We start from the raw sequence: 17,677 nt of genomic DNA, 5'->3' as shown, positions 1-17,677 counted from the left end.
GGGTTATCAAAGAAGAATAAAATTTTCTTTAACAATTGAAACCACTCTAAATATTCTCATTGTTTGAGATACTAAAAATCAACAAATAATTATTTTCATATATTTTTAAACAATAATGATCACATTTTTAATGCATTAATTTCTTAATAAATATTGTTTTAATTCAATTGTTTCATGTCTATTAATTCTTCACATTTTCTTATAAATAGAGATATCCTTGGAGAAAATACGTATTTAACTTCTCCCCTTACTGCTCTTATTTGTTTGAACACGTGGAAAGCAAAAAAGGATCATGAAAAACATGTGCTGGATTTGGAGAGGAGCTTCAAAACAGGGCCCGGCTCTAAACGGGGCACCCCAAGCAATCGGTTAGGACTCCCAATTTTTTTCCGTATTTATAATTAGAATTCTTAATCTTTTATATTTATATTAGAATTTTTAATTTTTTATAATTATAATTATAACCTTTAATTTTTTATATTTATAATTATAACCTTTAATTTTTATAATTTCATAAAATTTTAGCTTTTGACCCTCTTTTTTATTTCTCTTATTAATTCATTCGATTATTGAATTAAATTTAACAATATTTTATATTTATAATTAGAATCTCTAGTTTTTTATAATTTCACAAAATGTTTAGTTTTTTACCCTTCTTTTTCCATTTCTCTTATTTATTCATTAAATTTTGAATTAAATCTAATCATGCTTTTCTCTTTTTTTTTCCTTCAAATCTTACTCTTCAATTTATCAAATATTTTTTAATTTTTAGTGTTCTTCAATCTCAATCTAACAATAAAATAATATACAATTATTTTTTTATTCAAAATCAAGCTATGTTTCATACATGCATTCAATTTTTTTTTATATTTATTCTCTTTCAGTTGTATTTAAAGGTGTTTTCTTAATAAAATAATAAAAATAATATATTTTCACAAAATTTAATCATTTTTCTATGATTATTTATTTAATATTAAATTACTTGTTCAAAGTAATGAAATATAATTTTATTTTATAAAGATATATTTTTTAATTTTGACTCAGGGCCCCGAAAATATTTGAAACGACTCTGCTTGAGAATAAATGAAAACCAAGAATGAATGAAGCATTTTCAGTATCTTGTTTGTAGATATTTGTTGCTTTAATGTGAGCCCCAGAAAGTGTATGATTTCTTTGTCAAACATCGGCCTAGCGTTACATTAAAAAAAAGTAGTCCAAAATGACTTTTGGGTGATTTGGTTGAGTTTTAGCTATCTTCCTTTTCTTTTGTCAAACAATTCGACTTTATGGTTTTTCTTTTATCAGACTCCAGAGCACATGAGTTTGGCCTTTGAAGGCCGCCATTTTCTACTCCAGGAACTTCAAATCAGTTCCGGGTCTTTATTCCAGTAAAAGATTTAAGGATACAAAATTCTCTGTATGTACTTTTAAATACAAATTTCAATTTCAATCGAAGAATTTAAAAAGAATGAAAAATCATAATCCATTAATTGAAAGTTCCCTTGTTTACACCAGAAAAAAGAAGAAACTAATCCAAAGCTTCATATTTGTGTTTTAATAATTTTAAGTGCCATCATGTCTCAAGTAGATCCTCCAACAACTTGTCATCGAGGTACTCCAACTCTATGACTTCACCTCCGCTCTGGGGATTCCCTCTAGATGAAGATGGTGGAATCTGATACTGGTATTCATTCGGGAAATTGAGAATAGCCGAGTGACCCCGGAAAGCAAAAGCAGCCCTGTCATACGCCCTTGCCGCCTCTTCGGCCGTATCAAAAGTTCCAAGCCACAGCCGTGCTCCATTCCTCGTCGGATCGCGTATCTCTGCTGCAAACTTCCCCCACGGCCTCCGCCGCATTCCCCTGTATCGAATCTCCTCGTTGTTGTTCCCTCTCTTCTTCCCTCCCTGAGATGCTTCCATTGTTTTGTTTTCAGGTGTATGGAATGTCCGAAAGGAATGTTTGGGATAATGGAACTGGATAGGGGTTATATATATAAAAGACATGGATTGTGATGGTTCAAAAGAGGGTCAATGGCCCTTAACTCTCTATGACCAAAACGATGGGTCATTCTTGACGGTTGGAATAAGTCCATTTCATTTTCTAGGAAACTTCCTCGGGTGTAATGAACAAGAGTTGGATTTATTCCATGTTGTTCGAGTAGCTAATAAATATACATCTGAACATGATTATAAAGTAATTTTTTATTATTATTACATCCAGTTTCTTTCCACGTTATCACTTAGCTCAATAATAAAAAAAATATTGGCAGGATGCATGCACGACGAGTTTCTTTCGTTTGGCAGCTCAGTGGTGTAGTTGTTAGCTTATTAATTTGTAGATTCCACCTTTCGATTTATCAAATAGCTGCCTTAATGCTTTTTCACTGTTGCAAATTATAAAACACTATGATTGTCGGATTTGGGGATGTCTTGACCACAATACTTACAATGATGGTTATCCCATAAAAAAAACCCATCATGGCCTTAAATATCAAATGTGTGCCCCAAAAAAATGAAAAAGGCCCACAAATCCTACGATTACCACACTTGCAAATTAAATATTAATATGTGAATGACCCACAAATCAAAAGTAGTTCCAACATACGAGAATTTGATTAGTATCTGTAACATATTGAATTTTGATTCAGCATATGTAAATTAATTCGAGATATCTATGGATCCATGTAATTGGATAATTAGAGTGGTTGGATCAGTGTTGGGTCAAATTAGTGGAGAGTTGTGCCTAGGGATGGCAACTCAACCCGAATTCCGACCCGACCCGATCGGGTCGGATTTTTTTAAAATTTCGGTCGGGTGGTCAATGCACTGTTCGGGTCGGGTCGGGTTTAGGGTAAAAAAAATCCGACCCGACCCGACCCGAAAAATATATATAATTTTATCTTATATATTTAGGGATAATTACAATAATATCCCTTTATATATAATTTTTTTCAATTAAGTCACTGTTTTCATTGAATTAATTTTTTTTTTATTATTTCGGGTCGGGTCGGGTCGGGTTTCTAAGTCATATATTCGGGTCGGGTCGGATCGGGTGAAACATTAAACGGGTGGAGAACCCTTTCTTCTCGGGTCGGGTCGGGTGGCCCAAAAACCCGACCCGACCCATTGCCATCCCTAGTTGTGCCCAAATGATCATAAAAAATAGATTATTGAATTGACGGTAAATGAGGATGGACCAACATTGTAATTAGACCCTTGGAGGAGTAAAAGTCTTATTTTTCATTCAATTTTTGATGAGGTCACCGGGGTAAATAAGGGAAAAAGGTGATTCCTCTTTTTCTTATTTTTCTCCCGCCACACACCATTAATCTCCTGTACACATTCTCCTCTTATTTAGCAAAAACCCCATAGCAAAGGTGCCACCTCGGCCTTCATTTGCCACGTCTTTGGTACAGAATCTTGTGGGCTACCATTTGAGCTCCACATCTCCTTGGATGGTAAGGTGAAACTTGGTAAAGGGTTTAAGGGAGATCTTGAGCTCTTGTGCTAAACTAGCTGCTTAAATATATTTTGAGCATTTCAAACTCATTTAAATTTTTTTCAAGTCCTTAGAAATGTTGGTAATTCATATTTTGATTGTTTGTTTAGATAAAGAGTAGGGAAAGTCCTCCAAAGATAAGATCAAAGAGAAATTGATACTTGATTGAGATAGAAGGCTTTTGGTTATTTTGGAGTAAAGATAACAATAACACACACCTAACTCATCTATATTATTTGTATTCGTTTTATGCTGATTTACTTACTTGTATGAGTGTTTGATGTATGCTTGGGCGGCATATTAATTGTGATATCGATAAAGGGATTAATATTCAAATTTCAAGGATAGTTTTAGTATTTATACTCAAGAGGAGTAATAACGACCATCAAATGTGTACCAATGCTCATGTTGCCGTCAGATCTATTACAACTTCAAAGCTTTAATTGATATCATTATCCAAGGGGAGTACCTATATCTTTTAGTAGAGTATCAATACATGTCACGATACGTGTCTGATGTTATGGATACTAGGGGTCATGGTTGGGACTTAGAATGGTTTTTTATATCAATACTCAAAGAAAGTGTCGACACCCTTAGTTTAGTATAGATATCTAGAGGTAGGTATCGCTGCCAACAAAAAGAAAAAGGCTAGTGAAAATTGTTGTTTATCGAGACTCTAGAGTGAAGAGTCTAGTAATGTTATAAATGAGGTAATAAGATTGAAAGCTAGAACTTGAGTAAATGTGATTGATAAACATAAGAAATTATGATGTGAGATTCAATAAGATTTGTAACACGCTAATCCAATACGACCCGTAGATCGATGGACTAGAGTATTACATGGGACCATCGAAGTGGCTAACCAAAAACTTTTCTTTAGAACATTTGTAAAACATCATATGAAAACCATCAATCAAAGTTGTAAAATAGAAACATAATAGTATTCTTTACAAATATAAGGAGCTCCCAAAATACATCCCAAAATTATGATATTCTAAAATAGAGTTACTACTGAACATAAAAGGATACACGAATAGTACATTCCCTCTAAAATATGACTTAAGACGTACTCTAAAGCCTCAGTGGGTCTTGAATCACTGGTGATGTTAATGCTACCCAAAACATCTCCTAGAAACCTATGCACGAAAACACATTTCAAACGTTGAGCTTACGAGCTCAGTGCCACACTAAAAATTGTACTTATACTACGTGCATGCACTACATAGGCATGTTAGCAGTCATAGATTTGAACATACAAGAACATTAATATGCAAAGTTGATGTAGGCATCATGGTGTGGTTCGAGGTTTTTGCATCTTGGGATGCATGCCCCTCTAGCATACCTAAGATACTATTGGGTATCTGGGGTGAGATCCGAAATTGCATTGAAAATGTAAACCCTTCTAGCTCACTCTTGAGAGTCTTGAGGCATCTGCGCCCAGCCAACAATTGAAGTGTCTTGGCTCTAACTGAGATATATTTGTATACTCTAACATGCTAGATGATCGTCGTACTATTAAAGTAACTCGAGTGTTCTGGCTATTTTCCGAGCATCACACAATGGCTAGTTTTAATTCATCTTAATTGGTAGTTTTTCTAGTTGTAAATGTATTCATTATTGTTCCCACTTGTAGTGTTATTTAGTGAGTTTTGGTGTCATTATATATGTTTCTCAAACCCTTTGACCAACTGAGTTTCTTACCCAAATCAGCACAGTGATATTGATACTAAGCTCTTTAGTATTGATACAAACCCTTGAGTATCCCACCCTTGGTACCGATACTAAAAATGGCTACCAGAATCTGAGGAAACTGGGCAGTATCGATACTCTTAGCTATAATATCAATACTCCTAAATTAGGGTATAGATACCATCCTAAGTATCAATACCAAAATTTAATTTGATATTTTAAAATTTAATTTAGTATTGATACCCTTAGTGAGGGTATTGGTACCTTACATTTAGTATCGATACTCCCATGAGTACTGATATCAAAATAGGCTATTTGAATTTGTAAACTGAGCATGGTATCGATACTCATTGATACTCCACCCTTGAGTATCGATACCCAACGAACAATATCGATCCCCAAGGGACAAGTGTCGATTCTCATAGAATAAAACCCTTAGTTTTAGGCTAACTGAAAAACAATATTAGTACTGTTTATCCAATACTCATACCCAAGCATATAAATGCTCTATTTGAGCATGGAAATGACACCCCATTTCTCTCAAAAGCTCATTGAGTCCCCCAAATGTTATTAAAGTCTTAAGTTTGTTAAAAGGGGTCATAATAGGCCAACAAACATTCTAAAAAACACCATATACTAAAATTTACCATGAACATGCTTAATTTCTTCATAACTCATACAAACCACTAAAACAAATATAGTGGTATAAAGGTGGTTGAGTTGAGTTGTAAGTGTGTTACCTTGGATCCTAAGTTTTTAGAAATACCCAAAGTTCAACCAAGTGCTAGTTTCTCCTTTCCCTTGGTCTTGGAGCTTTCTCCAACCTCTCTCACTAGACAAGGGTCAAACATATGGATTATCAATGTGATTTTTGAGCTTATAAAGGAGTTAGGAACACTTTCTAAGGCTCAAATTCATAAAAAATATAAAATGGTTTACTAAGGTTTTTCAAACCTTTACTAAAACCCTTTTATGGAAACCATAGTCGAAACTAAATGTTAGGGGCTCAAAAAATGCTTGGGATTAGAGGATTGCAACCCTTACCTTGGTTTTTTTATTAAGCTTGAAATTTTCTAAAGTTACCACATTTTTGCTAACCTCCACCTTGAAGAAGAGATGAAGAGAATGGAGGTAGAAGACAAAGGAGAATGTAGAAAAAGAGTGGTTCAGGCGTGAGATCATCCCAAATAATTGGGATTTAGCCTTTTAAACTGAAAATGGATAATTCAGTCCCTTGGTCTCTAAAATTTTGGAAACAAAACAAAATTCCCCTTTTTAATCGTTGTTGGGCTTAATCTAAGCATAATTCCACTCCAATAGGGTCAAAGCTTCTCACAAGGCTAAAGAACTTACTCCAAACTCTCTCAATTTAACTCAAAACTACTAACTTAAGATTTAGGGAATTAGAACTTTCCCCTCCTAAAAAGAAATTTCATCCTCAAAATTTATTTGAGTAGAAAAGGTATGGATACTTAAGCTACATGTCTTCCTCGATTTCCCTAGTTGTTTCCTCGACTCCATTGCTAGGAATTTTGTCGCTATATCGATCAATCAAAAAAGGTGCCAAGAAGGGGTGAATTGACCAAATAAATTTTTTGGGAGTATGGAGAGAAATGATAGACAATTTGCACAATCATTTAGAGTGGTTCGACTTTTCAACCAATTATACAACTACAATTTAGGTTCACACTAAAGATTTCTAACAATTTCACTAATTTGTTCATTCTTTTTCTAGGCTCAAGAGTACCCTTTTATAACTTCATAGTTTTCAATGGCTACACTAGAACCAAACCCCTTTTACAAAAAATATAAAGAAAATGTAAACAAGAAAACTCTCAAAGGTTAATTGTGTTTTTAGTGAGCTTACTTGTGTAATCACCTTCATTTGAGAGGTTTCTTGTTTACATTTTCTTTATTCTTTTGTAAAAGGGGCTTGGTTCTAGTTTAGCCATTGAAAACTGGGGAGTTGTAAAAGGTTACTCTTGAGCCTAGAAAAAGAAAGAACAAATTAGTGAATTTGTTAGAAATCCTTAGTTTGGAGCTAAGGTAGTGGATGTAGACTTTGTTGAAAAGTCAAACCACTCTAAATCATTGTACAAATTGTCTATATTTTATCTTCATACTACTAAAATTTTTAATTAGCCAATTCACCCCTTCTTGGCACCTTTTTCAGTTGATCGATAGAGCGAAAAAAATCCTAACATTCATGGTTCCTCCACTGAACCTTCACCAGAGGAATCCTCTTGTTCCTTAGCTCGTTAACGTCCTTCACCAAGATCTTGATAAGTTCTTTATATTTCATATCATGTCTTACCTCGATTTGTTATAAAGGGATGGCATGAAAAGGATCAGAACGATATCTTCTAAGCATGGATACATGAAAACGTTATGGATGCATTCTAGCTCTAGTGGTAAAGCTAACAGGTAAGCCACTGGTCCAACTCTCTCTAACACCTCTTAAGGTCTTATGAAGTGGGAGGTTACCTTCCCTTTGCACCTAAAATGAATAACGTTTTTCCATAGAGAAATCTTGAGGAACACCTTGTCCCATATTGCAACCTCTATACCCTTGCGCTTTAAGTTTGCATACGATTTTTGTCTATCGGAGGCCTATCTCAACCTATCCTAAATTAATTGGACATTCACTTCAGTTTCTCTTATCAAGTCAGGAGCCAATATCTTTCCCTCATTGAGCATTGTCTAATGTAGCAGAGTCCTACACTTGCGTTCGTACAAGGCTTCATACGAAGTCATCTAAATACTTGACTGAAAACTGTTATTATAAACAAAATCAACTAACGAAAGTGGTCCTCCCAACTACCCTCAAGTTCTATAATACTGCACCTAAGCATATCTCTAATATATGGATGACATGTTCTGACTGGTTGTATGCCTGAGGATAGAAGGCAGTGCTAAAGTGTAGTTTGGTTCCTAGGGCTTCATGGAGCTCTTTCTAGAATCTGTAAGTGAAAATGAGTCTCTATCTAATATAATAAAAGTTGATACCCCATGCAACTTCATTATCTCACGCATATACAACTGAGCTAACTTATCTAAGGTATAGTCCATCCGAACTGGGAGGAAATGAGTTGATTTGGTTAAGTGGTTTACCAACAGCCAAACTGTATCATGTCTCTGTCTGGTCATTGATAACCTGATCACAAAGTCCATGGTCACCCTATCCCATTTCCACTAAGGTATCTGAATAGGCTAGAATAGCCTTGAAGGAACATGGTGTTATGCTTTCACCTGCTGACACACTAAGCACCCAATGAAAAACTCGAACACTTCTATTTTTATGCCTGGCCACCAATGCAACCGAAGCTCTTGGTACATCTAATTACTATATGGGTAAATTGAGAATGATCTGTAATGCACCTCATGAAGAATCTTATTACTTAACTATGCATCTACGAGCATATACAATCGACTCCTAAAATACAAAATGCCCTTATCGCTCAGCTTGAAACCCATTGCCTCGCCTTAACGAACTTGCTCTACCCAAGCTCTTAACCAGTCTTCTGAATTCTACAACCTCATGTTCTTGCTTACTAGTTTGGGTGCAACTCCTAGCTCGACCTACAATCCACCCTTACTAGTTAAACTTAAACATGCTAGAAGGGCTCGCAAGTCTGTCATAGACTTCCTTGTAATACCCCAAATTTTGGTTAGTGACCAAAAGGTAAATTTTGAAAGTTAAGTGGCCAAAGTATAAACTTTGGAAAGTTTAGAGACTAATTTGTAATTTTAAAAAGTTATGTAATTCGGCCCCATAGATGAATAGTTTACCCCCAATAGTGACGTTTTTATGGGAATCATATTTTTTGTACGTTTTTTGTACTAAAATCTATAAAGAGATAAAGTTCGAGAAAAAATCAGTAAATCGAATCAAAATTTAAATTTTAGAAAAATTGAAGGATGATAAATTAGGCTTAAAAATATTATTTCCACATGTTAAAATGATGGAAAATAACATGGATCATTGGATTTGAAGATTTATTTCCATGTTGAATTTGGACTATTGGATTAAAGTGGCAAGATTACAATTTTTGGAAATTTGCTTCTTAAAATTTGAAAAAAGTAAAATAATTGCTTCATCTTTGACTTTTGAAAGATGATAAGGTTGATGTGTCTTGGTTGGATGGTAATTATCATGTTTCATTAATGGAAAAATGGACATTTCTCATTAAATGAATATTTTATTCATTTAAGCTTAAATAAATGTTAAATTAACATTAAATTATATGAAAATTTCATGAAACTTAAGCCATTTTTCAGCTCCATTTCGTGCTCCCCATGGCCAAAGTAAGAGAAATTTTATTTTCATTTTTGAGCAATTTCCTTTGGATTTTGGATTATGCCGTAAAATAGAAAATTGTTCTCCGCGAAAAACGCTATCATTTGGTACCAATATTGCATGCTAATCTTGCTTGTGTTCAAAGATCTCAAATTTTAGGGTTTGTATTCACATTAGAGTTTATGAAATTGATAAATGATTTTCATGTTTTTGAGGTTGTAGAATCACATACAAGCATGATTGTCGATTAAAATCACTTGTACATGGTTATATAAGCCTATGTTAATTTTGGCCAAACCCTAGCTTTAGGGAAAAGATGTATTTTGATGAAATTAAGTTAGGGGTTTGATTCTATAGGTTTTGAAGTGTTGAATAGAGGTTGGTTTCATGCTTGAATCAAGTGAAAATCGTGAAAACCCTAGTCTTGGGAACATAAACCATTAGGCCTTGAGGAAGATGTTGGGAAAAATTTAGAAAAATTATCATGGCTTAGAAATGATATTTGGAAGGTTCTACAAGCCTTAGAAATTTATTTGGGCCAATCTATAATTTTGTGAAAGTTGTGGGATGAAATCAACAATTATGGAAAAGTTGTGGGTTATTGTATAATTGTTCAATAATGGTTTTAACATGCTAGAAATTACTGTTTAAGGGATAAAATTAAAGTTAGAATGTGAAGTTTAGCCATTTTGGAAAGTTGACAAAATTTGAGTGTTAAATGGTAAACATTGAGAAAGTTAGTGGATTAAATGGTAAACATGGCATTGTTGAGGCATTGAGATCAAAATTAAATGCTGAAAATTACTTGGCTTAGTTGGGCTTGAATTTGGAGAATTTATGACAAGGGCTCATTATGAATAAAAAGGAATAGTTAAGTTAGGATGATTTTAAAAGAATTCGAAAATAATAGTACTTTGACTGTTATTATTTTGTATAAATGTTAGTAAGGATACTAACATTTTATTTTATAATTGTATGTGTGATTATGGATGCTTGTGTAGATCGTGATCAAATTCGTGATGCGAGCAAATCGAAAGGCAAGAAAAAAGTTTATGAATAATTGGATTTCGATAGTAAGGCATAATAGTGAGATATACCAGGTGAGTGCATTTATTATGTACTTATATGATATGAGGATAACTTGCGATGAGTCAACCTTGAATGTTTTTATAAAATTTTTTTTAGCGTATTTTGAAATATTTTCATAAAGTTTATGAAAATGTTTTTTACGAATGATTTTAGGGTATGAACTGCCCTAAAACGAATGAAAGTGTTTCATACAAATTATAATTTATTGATGGGTTAGAATAAATGTTTAACCTGCGATTTGGATTTTAAAGCCTATTGTATGTACATAGAGAGTTATAGGTGCAATAATAATATCATAAATAAGGTGGTATTGTAATAATATTGTGTGTACTGTAGCACTATGTATGTAATTGGCATACTTGGTGTGAGATAGATATCTACCGATTTTAGAAAATGCATTATTGCATTTTCGTAAGAGTACTTTGTGTACTTGGAGTAGTACTTTGTATATTATGACACTGTGTGCAAGGATGGTAGTCGCATGGGATTACTATTATGAAAATGGTTAGTGTCATGTTATTGTGTACCTTGCATTCTTATTTTTCATACATTGGGATGTGAAAGGATTTTGGGATATACTGATTTATAAGTATGCTAGGCATATGAAATACTATTTAACAGGTTATTTGACGGAAACTTGGCTTATCATGTCAGTTTTTATGCGTTTATGTATTTTATATGATAAATCATATTTTGATCTTATAATGGTTTACTAATGTTTTTAAAATGCCTTATTTACTATTATTATGCCTCACTAAGTGTATACTTAGGGTGTGATGATTTTCACGTGTAGGTAATAGCGTACGATCGGAGTGAGGGGTGCAACTGTCATCATCTGTCAAGGATTGCATCATTAGTAACAACATTACATCTCTAGATGTTTATTTTGATATTACTAGTTGGCATGTACTTAGATATGTTGTGATGCTCTCATATAGTACTTGGTATTTGGTTGTAGTATTATATTACGTTTGAACTTAAACTACCATTTGATGGATTTTAAACGTTATTTTATAAATATATAATTAAAGAACCTTTTATAAACTATATTATTAAAATCTTTATTTAAAGAAATTTTTTTTTGCTGGTTTTCAAGTACGAAAATGTTTTAAAAGTCATGTGACATCTGTGACTCGTGTACGGGGATGTATATGGGAAATGGGTGTTACATTTATTGGTATCAGAGCTACATTTTAGTCGATTCTCAGTCGAAAATGAGTGTATTTTATATAAAAAGTGTGTACATGCCACTAGGATGCCAAAGTTACTATGTGGTGTTAATGTGATATGATTAATGGCACTTATCACTAACTTAAGTTGTTTTTATGTGTGTTGTGTTAGATGTCAGGAACTAAGGATAAAGGTAAGAAAGTTGATAATGTTGATGGAAGGTCGATATTGAAATTGACCAAAAAAGATCCGACTTGACTTCAGTATCACGCTTTAGAAGATTTGGAGTTGTAAGGGATTTTCCTCCATTCTGTGGAAGAAATGGCCTAGCATTTAATGAAGTTACTATATTAGAGGAATCCATTAAAAATTATATGGATTACCTCGTGAATGAAATAAGGAATTTTAAAATAGAGATATTTTATTTGACTTGTTGTCAAGTGATATGATAGCGGTAAACCTATGGGTCATGGTGTAAGAGTGAGTTAGACAGGTAGTAAATATCCAATAAAGATTCAAGGACTATATTCCTGGCGAATATGATGGAATTATCATTTGACGAGTTTAAGATCATATTGGGCATGGGTTGGTTGTCTCCGCATTGTGGTTAGGTTGATGGTCTCAAGAAGCAATTATTTCAGAAAGATGTAGAGGATTTGGAAATTATAGTGATTGGTGAAAAAGCAAAATCACTTCCCAATGTGATATCAACACAAATTGTGAAGAAAATGATGTCAGAAGGATGTATAGCTTTTATAGATAATGTTATACATACTCAAGTATCTGAAGTAAGACTGTATGATATTCCCATAGTTCGGGAATTTCCAGATGTCTTCTCAGATAAATTACATGGGTTACTTCAAGATCGAGAGGTGGAATTCAAGATTGAAGGTTATCATGGTATGGAGCTTGTTTCTATGGTTTCGTATCGAATGGATATGACCGAGTTAAGAGAACTAAAGGCTCAATTACAAGAGTTGGTTAATCAAGTTTCATCAGATTGAGTGTTTCACCTTGGGGAGTACCTATGTTGTTGGTAAAAAGAAAGATGGATCTATACGGTTATGCATAGAGTATTGACAGATGAATAAAGTGACAATAAGAATAAATATCCAGTTCTGAGGATTGATGGTATGTATGATTAATTGGAAGGTGCAGCAGTGCTCTCTAATGTTGATCTTTAGTCTGGATACCATCAATTAAAGATTAAAGCGGAGGATATTCATAAGACAACTTTTCGAACGCGGTATGAACACTATGAGTTATGGTGATGCCATTCGGTTTGATTAATGATCTTGTAGCATTTATGGATTTGATTAATCAAGTGTTCCAACTTTATTTGGATCAAATTTTGGTGACTCTTTGAGATAAAACGTAGTGTGAATTTTGGTTAATAGAAGTTGCTTTTCTTGGCCATGTTGTTTCGGAAGATGGCATAAGGGTAGACATCAAGAAAAGTCATGCTATATTAGATTGGAAAACCCCAAAGAAAGCCTCAGAAGTTTGGAGTTTCTTTGGGACTTGCTGGTTGCTATCGAAGGTTTGTGAAGAATTTTCTGATGATAGCGTCACTGTTAACCAAGCTTTTAAGGAAAGATGTGCCTTTTGTCTGGAAGGATAAGTTCCAAGAGTGTTTTGAAATGATAAAGAAAATTTTAATAGAGGCACCAATGCTTGTACAACTTGAGTTGGGTAAAGATTATTTGGTCTTTAGTGATGCATCTCATAATGGCTTGGGATGTGTGCTTATGAAAAAAGGTAAAGTTGTGGCCTATACGTCGAGACAGTTAAAGACTCACGATGGAATTACCCGGCGCGTGATTTAGAGTTGGCAGCGGTCATGTTTGCTTTAAAGATTGGCTCTACTATCTGTATGGTGAGCGGTGCTATATTTATACGAATCAAAAGCCTAAAGTACTTGTTGACTAAAAAAGAGCTGAACCTGAGATAGAAAAGATGGATAGAGATTTTAAAGGATTATGATGTGATCATTTACTATCATCTAGGAAAGGCTAGTGTGGTGCCTGATGCACTTAACCGAAAGACTTTTACAACCTTGAGATCTTTGGATGCGTGTTTGTCTTTAAGGGAAGACGGATGTTTGTACTATCGTGGGAGACTTTGTATTCCTGACGATGAAGAACTAAGAGAAATATTCTTTTTGAGGCATTATAGTTTGTTGACTCTACATCCAGGTGGAAATAAGATGTACCAAGATTTAAAGAGTCAGTTTGGTGGTCTGGTTTGAAAAAAGCCATCACAAAATTTGTGGCAAAGTGTCTGATGTACCAATAGGTGAAAGCTGAACATCAAGAGCCTTCCGGATTGTTGCAACCGACCTTGATTCTTGAATGAAAAGGGAAATAAGTCACTATGAAATTTGTTAGATGGATACATTTGACACCGTGCAAGAAAGACTCAATATGGGTGATTGTTGATAGATTGACCAATACAATTCACTTCATTATGGTACGAACATATATTCGATGGATAAATATGTTGAGTTATACGTAAAAGAAATAGTTTGGCTTCATGGAGTGCCTATATGGATAGTATCTAACAGAGATCCTAGGATTACTTCAAGATTCTGTAATTCTTTGCAAAAGGCCTTGGGTACTCGATTGAATTTCAATATGATTTTTCATCCGCAGACAGATGGTCAATCATAGCAGACTATTCAGATATTAGAGGATATACTAAGGGCATGTATGATTGAATTCAAAGGATCATGGGAAAGATATTTTGTTTTAGCAAAATTTACCTACAATAACATCTATCAGTCGAGTATCAAAATGTCTTTGTATGAAGCCTTGTATGGGAGGAAGTTTCAAACACCATTAAACTGGTTCGAGTTAAAAGATCGAGATCTAGTTGGCCCTAGCTTAATGAAGGAAATGAAAAATAAAGTGGGGATCATTAAAGATAATCTCAAGATAGCTTCAGTACGAAAAAAGTCTTGTGCAGATCTAAAAGGAAAAGAGAATGAATATTAAGTGAGTGATAAAGTATTTCTCAAGGTATCACCTTAGAAGAATATATTGCGGGTTGGACGCAGAGGAAAGCTCAGTATGAGAATTATTGGACCTTAAGATATTTTGAAAAGAGTCAGAGTAGTAGTTTATCAGTTAGCTTTGCCTCCCGAAATGGACAAGATCCATAATGTTTTTCACGTGTCGATGCTCAGAAATTATCAATCAGATCCGTCGCACATTATCACACCGGAGAATATAGAGATTCGACTAGATTTGACCTATAAAGAGGAAACGTTTGAGATTTTTTCTTGATAAGTAAAAGAACTTCAGGACAAGATGATTCCTTTGGTCAAAGTTCTTTGGCAGAATCTTAAAGTCGAGTAAGTGACCGTGGAAAGAGAAGATGAGGTGAAAAGACAGTATCTGTACCTCTTCACATCAGGTACGCACTAAAATTTGAGGATGATTTTTTCTTAAGGGGATATTTTTAATACCCCAAATTTTGGTTAGTGACCAAAATGTAAATTTTGAAAGTTAAGTGGCTAAATTTTGGTTAGGACTAAAGTGTAATTTTACAAAGTTATGTAATCTAGCCCCGTAAATGAATATTTTACCCCCCAAGAATTACATTGTTGTGGAAATCATATTTTTCGTATGGATTTTATATTAAAAGCTATAAAGCGATAAAATTCGAGAAAAAATTGGTAAATCTGATTGAATTGAAATTTTGAAAAAAATTGAAGGACGATAACTTAGGCTTAAAAAGATTATTTTCAGATGTTAAAATGATTAAAATAGCATGGATCATTGGATTTGAAGATTTATTTCTATGTTTAATTTGGACTCTTGGATTAAAGTGGCAAGATTACAATTTTTGGAAAGTTGCTTGTTAAAATTGAAAAGGGTAAAATAATTGGTTCATTTTTTCTTTGTAAGATTATATGGTTGATGTGTCTTGGTTGGATGGTGATTATCAAGTTTCACTAATTCCAAAATGGACATTTTTCATTAAATGAATATTTTATTCATTTAAGCTTAAGTAAAGGTTAAATTAACATGAAAATACATGAAAATTTCATAAAACTTAGGCCATTTTCAGCTCCATTTCGTGCTCCCCATGAAAAGGTAAGATAAATTTTATTTTTCATTTTTGAGAAATTTCCTTTGGATTTTGGATTATGCCATGAAATAGAAAATTGTTATATGCGAAAAACGCTATCATTTGGTACCAATATTTCATGTTAATATTGCTTGTGTTAAAAGATCTCAAATTTTAGGGTTTTTGTTTATATTAGAGTTTATGAAATTGATGAAGGATTTTCATGTTTTTGAGGTTGTAGAATCACATACAAGCATGATTGTTGATTAAAATCACTTGTACATGGCTATATGAGCCTATGTCGATTTTGGCCAAACCCTAGCTTTATAGGAAATATGTATTTTGATGAAATTAAGTTAGGGTTTTGATTCTAGAGGTCTTGAAGTGTTGAATAGAGGTTGTTTCATGCTTGAATCAAGTGAAAATCATGAAAACCCTAGTCTTTGGTATATAAACCATTAGGCCTTGAGGAAGATGCTGGAAAAATTGTAGAAAAATTATCATGGCTTAGAAATGATATTTGGAAGGCTCTATAAGCCATAGAAATTTTTTTGTGCGAATCTATAATTTTGTGAAAGTTGTGGGACCAAATCGGTAATTATGAAAAAGATGTAGGTTGGTGTATAATTGTTCAATAATGGTTGTAGTATGCTGGAAATTACTATTGAGGGATGAAATTGAAGTTAGAATGTGAAATTTGGCCATTTTGGAAAGTTGACAAAGTTTGAGTTGTAAATGGTAAACATTGAGAAAGTTAGTGGATTAAATGATAACTATGACATTGTTGAGGTATTGGGCTGGAAATTAATGTTGGAAATTACTAGGCTTAGGTTGTCTTGAATTTGGAGAATTTATGACAAGGGTCCATTATGAATAAAAAGGAAAAGTTAAGATGATTTTAAAAGAATTCGAAAGTAATAATACTTTGACTATTATTGTTTTGTATAAATATTAGTAAGGATACTAACATTTTATTTTATAATTGTATGTGTGATTATGGATGCTTGTATAGATCATGATCAAATTCATGATGCGAGCAAATCGAAAGGCTAGAAAAAGTTCAAAAATAATTGGACTCGATAATAAGGCATAATAGTGAGGCATACACAGTGAGTGCATTTATTATGTACTTATATGATATGAGGACGACTTGCGATAAGTCAACCTTGAATGTTTTTATAAGTGCATGTTTTACCGTATTTTGAAATATTTTCATAGTTTATGAAAATGATTTTTTACGAATGATTTTAGGGTATGAACTGCCCTAAAACGAATGAATGTATTTCATACAAATTATTATTTATTAATGGTTTGGAATAAATATTTAACCTGTGATTTGGATTTTAAAGCCTATTGTATGTACATGGAGAGTTATAGGTGCAATAATAATATCATTAATATGGTGGTATTGTAACAATATTTTGTGTACTGTAGCACTATGTATGTAATTGGCATTCTTGGTGTGAAATAGATATCTATCGATTTTAGAAACTGTATTATTGCATTTTCGCAAGAGTACTTTATGTACCATGGCACTTTGTGTGCAAGGATAGTAGTCGTACGAGTTTATTATTCCGAAAATGGTTAGTATCATGTTATTGTGTACCTTGCATTCTCATTTGTCATACATTGGGTTGTGAAAGGATATTTTGGAATATACTGATTTATAAGTATGCTAGGAATATGAAATACTATTTAACAGGTTATATGACATAAACTCAGTTTATCATGTCAATTTTTTATGTGTTTATGTATTTTATACGATAAATCATATTTTTATCTTATAATGGCTTACTCATGTTTTTAAAATGGATTATTTATAATTATTATGTCTCACTAAGTGTATACTTTGTGTGTGATG

The 17,677-nt window shown here is 33.3% G+C and overlaps 1 protein-coding gene across 1 annotated transcript; it reads right to left on the bottom strand.

Moving 5' to 3' along the window:
* Window positions 1–1,560: 1,560 nt before the first annotated feature.
* Window positions 1,561–2,025, bottom strand: LOC120159010 (ethylene-responsive transcription factor ERF098-like). The gene has a single exon (XM_039169703.1). It carries the CDS (start codon window positions 2,003–2,005, stop codon window positions 1,574–1,576), a length of 432 nt encoding a protein of 143 aa, XP_039025634.1. The 5' UTR covers window positions 2,006–2,025; the 3' UTR covers window positions 1,561–1,573.
* Between the last annotated feature and the right edge of the window lie 15,652 nt (window positions 2,026–17,677).

Source organism: Hibiscus syriacus, unplaced genomic scaffold (genome assembly GCF_006381635.1).
Source record: "Hibiscus syriacus cultivar Baekdansim isolate YM2019G1 unplaced genomic scaffold, ASM638163v2 tig00111338_pilon, whole genome shotgun sequence".
NCBI lineage: Eukaryota > Viridiplantae > Streptophyta > Magnoliopsida > Malvales > Malvaceae > Hibiscus > Hibiscus syriacus.
The sequence above is the reverse complement of the archived record's forward strand: the minus strand, read 5'-3'. Positions and strand labels throughout refer to the sequence as shown.